Raw genomic sequence first — 6341 nt, forward strand, 5'->3', positions numbered from 1 at the left:
CCTGGACTGTGACATGCTCGCGGCATTTTAATATCGGGAGTACGTAAATGACAAATGGAAGGTGAACGAAATGGCATGGCAAACAAGTGCTAGCCCTTACTGAGGTATTTACTCTCATATACAGACTGAAGAAATTAAGGATTTGGGGTAATTTTCATGGAATTATGATCTGTACCATCTGTATTTGTGCCATTAGTGATCTACTTGCATAAATATCCACCCAGTACCTCACGTTACATACGCTTCAGGTTACAGACTGCTAACCCAGAAATAGTGCTTCAGGTTAAGAACTTGCTTCAGGATGAGAACAGAAATCGTGCTCCGGCCCCATTAGCTAAAGTGGTGCTTCAGGTTAAGAACAGTTTCAGGTTAAGAACGGACCTCTGGAACGAATTAAGTACTTAACCCGAGGTACCACTGTATATTGTTAATTCTTTATGCTCAGTATAGCATAGCGGTCCTTGTTCACATGCCACAATAAGCCACAGTTTGTTTTAAACCATTGCTTAATTGTTTAAATAGAAATATAAATTAGAATTATTATGCAGGGTTTTTTTAGTTTTAAAAAACCTGTGCATTAGTGGAGAAACGGGACAAAAGGACTTATGAATGAATATATATGAAACTTGGGTGCAACATAAATAGAATCAAATAGCATATTTTCTTCTAAATGTATTTTATCCTGAAATACAATTTTGAGCTGATAACTGAATAATAAAAATCAGAGAAGTTCAAAGACTAACTACATTCCAGTCCACATACAGTGGTGCCTCGCAAGACGAAAAGAATCCGTTCCGCGAGTCTCTTCGTCTAACAGTTTTTTCGTCTTGCGAAGCAAGCCCATTGACGGCTTAGCGGATTAGCACTATTAGCGCTATTAGCGGCTTTTAGCGGCTTATCGGCTTATCGGATAAGCAGATAAGCGGCTTAGCGGCTTAGAAAAAGTTGGGGGAAAGGAAAAAAAACCCGCAGGAACTCGCAAGACATTTTCGTCTTGCGAAGCAAGCCCATAGGAAATTCGTTTTGCGAAGCACCTCCAAAATGGAAAACTCTTTCGTCTAGCGAGTTTTCCGTCTTGCGAGGCATTCGTCTTGCGGGGCACCACTGTATGTCTGGAAGGTGCAGATCATGTTAGTTTGTACAGTGGTACCTCGGGTTAAGAACTTAATTTGTTCTGGAGGTCTGTTCTTAACCTGAAACTGTTCTTAACCTGAGGTACCACTTTAGCTAATGGGGCCTACCACTGCTGCCACGCAATTTCTGTTCTCATCCTGAAGCAAAGTTCTTAACCCGAGGTACTATTTCTGGGTTAGCAGAGTCTGTAACCTGAAGCATCTGTAACCTGAAGCGTCTGCAACCCGAGGTACCACTGTACTGGAATTTTCAGTAATTGGTTTGGCCAGAGCTGAATATAGTGGTCACCTTTTGATGCAGTAGTGCCAAGAGCATCGCCAAATGCAGAATGTATCCATTTACAGCATACTTCTACATACAGGAAAGAATCAAGAAAGCTGAATCTGTGTACAGATTCATCTTGATGGATTATGGAATCTGTCAGCTTTCAGCCATTTTATTACTTTTTGAAATCTGTCCTTAGCCTCAGGACTTGACAGGAAATAGAATTTGCCAAACTTGGATAAAGCCTGTATTGGGGTTTGTAAACTGCCCTGGCAAACCTGTAGAAGGGCTGTGAATCCCACCCGGCCAATGAATACATCTCACTTGAGAAGACATGAACCAAAACTGATGAAAATTTTAATGAAGCGTGAGGGGAGGGGTGGGAGAAAAATGATGGGGTGGGAATCAGAATTGTAAAGTTGGAAGGGACCAGTTGCAACAGAGGAATCACAACTAAAGAACCCCTGACGGGGCTGGCAGGACTTTAAACTGGAACAGCTTCTTTTAGCCTATTGCATTTTGAGTTTGGCAAAGCTTTGCCGTTAGAAGTGCAGTTGAGGAAGACTGCAGTAAAGGCCCTTTCTTGTTAAGTATTATGCAAATACATTTTCTTCTAGACAAAACTTCAGTGGTTGTGTGGAGAAGTGAAGGAGAGAGAGACCAAGGAAAAGAAACTTCGGCGTCAGCTGCTGCAGAACCGAGAGCAGTTGAAACATTTGACCTTGAGCAAAGAGTCTGAGCACCAAAACCTCCTAGGCCAATTAGAAAAACGGGAGCAGCTCCTGGATGAAGTTTACCAAGAGAGGAAAGGTGAGCTTGACAGGCCGTATTCATTAAAAACAAAATCCTTCTTAATTTCCCAGGTCAGTTCAACCCTGATTTATCTAACAGGCAGCAAACATTCCAGTTCTGCAGTCCAGAGATACAAGTTATCGGGAACATGAAGCTGAAAATGGCAGCCCCATGTCAACTTCCACCCTTACCGTCCATGACATATAGCACAATTTATTTCATGTTCTGATGCCCATTACTCTGCACATTTCCTCCAAACACACATACATGCAAACAAACACACACTTTGACAGCATCAGCCAATGATGCGGAGCAAGGGTGGGGAAATCAACAATGCAGTGATGTTAGAGCACAAGATTTTGTTGAACTGCATGTTATGGATAGGAAGGGCTGAACTGGGTTCATGGTAGTATTTATTTATTTCCTCATACTTATATCCTCCCCTTCCTCCCAGTGGCGGCACAGAGCAGCTGCTCATATAGCACAACAACAATTTAAAAACTTACAAAACTTTAACAACAAACAAAAGGTAGCAGTGTCAGTAAGAAGTTTAGTTGAACAAAAGGTTTTTTAGTTTGTTCCTAAATGAGGGCAACCAAATATTCATTGGGGGGGGGCACCTCCAAAAATGCTTTTCTTCATGCTGTCACCCTCCTAGCAGAAGCCTGGGTCAACAAACAGGGCATTCCTAGCAGGTCTTAATAGGGGAGCTCCTGGAGACGGAGTTCTGCCTAGTACTTTGGTCCTAAGTTGTTTGGGGCTCAGAAATTCACAGACCACCACTGCAGAGATTTGAGGATTAGGGTAATTTGATCTTCCCTCATTACCCATTTTTTAAAAAATGGCATTCCATACCAGCTGCTGTTTCCAGCTCATTTTCAAGGGCGGGCCCATGTAGAGTGCATTGCAGTAATCTATGTTGGAGGCTGTTAGTTCATGGGTAACTGAAGCCAAGCTGTCCTGGTCCAGGAATAGCTGATGGATGAGCTGGAGCTGGCCATTGCTGTGCTTCAACACTGAAGACATCTGAGTCTTCAGCGATAATTTAGGATCAAGAGTCACCCCCAAGTTGTGAACCTGGGTTTTATGGGAGGCACTACACAATCAAGAACATGGTGTCAATTCCCAGATGTGGGAACTGCAGATCTACAGAACCTCTGTCTTGCTGGGATTCATTTTAAGATTTTTGGGCCTCTTTCTGCCCCAAACTGACACTAGATGCTGGTCCAGCACTTCAGCAGTCACTTGAAGTTGGGTGGTTCTGCTGTTGGAGAGCATTCTGGTTGATAATGCAATTTTTTCATTTTTCTTTGTGATCTCTTAGCAAGTTACAATTACTGCTTTGCAAAGAGCTGTGTCTCAGAATATTAAAATACCTGGGCAACATGGGGTTTTATAAAATAGACAAGAAGTGAAATAGCTACTTTTTCAGCTGCAATGTTGGAGGCATACTGTGACCTGGATTGAGGCAGATATTAGATGAGAGTAGAGGATGGCATTTTCAGAAGTTTGTTCCTTTTGAGTTCAGAACATGCTTATCACTTTTCCTTACTTTAAGAAGTTCTTCTCCCACTTGAATGACACACAAAGAGTTGTTTATCTCATTTAACCCAAAGGATATGCAGAAAACACACACATATATATGTAAATATGGTAAATGTCAGGAGATGGCCTGAAATCTCTTTATGATTCCTAATGATGTCTAATGATGAAATTTATCTGTGAATGATATCCGTTCTCCAAAGCAAGTTAATTCCCTCTGCTCCCACCCTGAAAGCAAGCTTTGTGCTAATTAAAATGAGTTATGATCAGCTATATATAGGGTGAAGAAGGGAGCCCCAGAATTTATTTTTCAGCTACTTTTTTGCTTTTGGGGAAACGGGCATTTAGTACAGTCAGTTCTTAGAACTGAAACAAAGCTAGGGATATTGTTATCTAAATGCCCGATTACCCAGAACAATCTATTAACACCACCATTTTGCCTTGTTTTTCTTTTAAAATATAGATATGGCTTCTCATATTCTCAGTGTTGCGCTTTCTGTATTTGCATACACATTCAACAGGAATGTCCCCATGGGATCTTGTTACTTTTCTCATTGCTAACTCTTTTATAGTTCTGCTTATTCCACCACTTTCCCTTTTATCTTCCATAACCATATGTTTCACAAGCATACTGCTTTTCCCTGGTTTTGAAGAAGAGTGAAGTCGGGTTCTTTAACAGATTGTGCATTTTTGATGTGTCTGAAGGGTGCTTCACTCTATTGCATCTTGTCAGATGTACACCAAAGAGGTTTTAAGTGAAGACACATCTTCCTTACTCATTTCATCCGCAGGTGAATAAGCAAATGTGCACATACACTTGGTAAATGGCCAAACTAGATGTTATGGTAAATGTGTAGCAGCTGCCACAGACACCATGCATCTAGTATCTCCCATTCCTGGAAAGGTTTCATATTTAGGAGGGGGGGATGAGACAAACTAGAGTTGATAAGAAAACACAGGTTTGGTCACAAACCAGGACTGTCAGGATTTTCTCCCATACTAGAACAGTAAACTTGAGTTTGCTACCGTATGTACATGCAATGGGGATCTTTAGGACCATATACGCTGTGACAGTAAACATGCAGTTGCTTCAGAAACTGGCTACTGAATCTTACTTTCTCCCTCCCCTTGCCTAAAGACTAGAATAATTTATATTGTGGTAGGTGTGACATCAATATACAGGTGTTCCCCCACTTATGCACGATCATTAGTGTATTTTTGGTTTCTATGGAAGCCACCCAGAGTGTCTGGGGAAACCCAGCCAGATGGGTGGGTACAAATAAATTATTATTATTATTATTATTATTATTATTATTATTATTATTATTATTATCATCATCATCATCATCATCTCACGTCCCTGGCTCTTTAGAGCCTGTCGACTTCCTTCCCCCTCGCCTCATGGCTTTCAAAACTAACCTTTATATCATTGCATTTTGTACGTTTTCCAATTCTAATTACACACATTACAAAGTAACTCAGGATTTAAATAAAAATAGAAAGGTAGAGAATTTCTCATTACAAATCTTCAGACAACTTTGCTATTGATGTTAATTGCTTACAGTAATCTTTCAGATATCGTATAAATTTACTCCAGTCTTTTTGGAGTTCTTGATCTTGCTGGTTTCAGATTTTTCCTGTCAGCTTCGCCAGTTCTGCAAAGTCCATCATCTTCATCTGCTACTCTTCTTTCGTTGGTACTTCTTGTTGTTTCCATTTTGGGGCTAAGATAATTTCCCCCTCAGCTGTTGCATACATAAACAGTCTTTTATCTTCCAGAGGTTCAGTGGGGCTTGTTTAGGCTGCTCAGCCTCCCCACCTAACAACTGATGTGTGGGGTGGTTCAGCCACCGCTTTTCCACATGCCCTCCATCCTCCTGCCAGCCCCAAAGCTTCAATCCTAGTTGCAATCCTTTGTATACAGTCCTTTTGGTATGCATTAAAGAGGGAGCAGCGGAAATAGCGTTTAGAGAGTGCTCCGCACTTTACGTGATTTCACTTTGGCACGCGGGGGCCCGGAACGTAACCCCCACATAACTGGGAGGATGCCCGTATTCATGTTTTCCCACTCCTACCACTTCCATTAAGTGATGTGGAGCAAATTCTGACGAGGGAATCTATCAGGCCTGGAGAACCTATAAGTCTCCTGCTGCTATTGGATTCCAGCTCCCATCATCCTTAACCATTGACTACACTGGCTGGGGCTGATGGGAGTTCAAGTCCAACAACATTCGGAGGGCCAAACGTTCCCCACCTCTAATTTAAGGAATTCATGTATCGCCTTCCATCAAAACAACAATGGAAAAGTTATAATTCTCATCTAGAGAGGCAGCGTTTATGCTCAGCTAAGAAGAAAAGCAATTGGGAGTGTAACTCAGAAACATGAAAAGCATTTTGGAATTGGAAACAGTCACACCCACTATCATTTAAACTCCCAGAAGAATCGCAGTTCATTTTGCAACTATGCATATCAATACAGTATTGAAAAAAATACTGGGGGAAAAATAAAATCCATTGAGGATGAGATGGTGCCAAGAACAATGAGTAGATTTGTGTGCTAGCATTTTTGGATGTTTTAATTTTATTTCTCCCTTCTGAGTCACCCAAAT

General features: G+C 41.3%; 1 protein-coding gene across 7 annotated transcripts in view; it reads left to right on the forward strand.

The window, feature by feature from the left end:
• Positions 1–6341, forward strand: part of CEP128 (centrosomal protein 128) — a 187994-nt gene that overhangs the window by 80088 nt on the left and 101565 nt on the right. For all 7 annotated transcript variants that reach the window (XR_014562471.1, XM_083732094.1, XM_083732095.1 and 4 more), the window contains one exon: positions 2016–2208. Coding sequence is in view for 6 of the 7 variants with exons in the window: in XM_083732094.1 (XP_083588220.1) it covers positions 2016–2208 (193 nt within the window). In the remaining variant the exon portion in view is untranslated. The remainder of the gene's footprint in view (positions 1–2015; positions 2209–6341) is intronic.

This window comes from Podarcis gaigeae, assembly GCF_964106915.1.
Source record: "Podarcis gaigeae genome assembly, chromosome: 1".
Classification (NCBI taxonomy): domain Eukaryota; kingdom Metazoa; phylum Chordata; class Lepidosauria; order Squamata; family Lacertidae; genus Podarcis; species Podarcis gaigeae.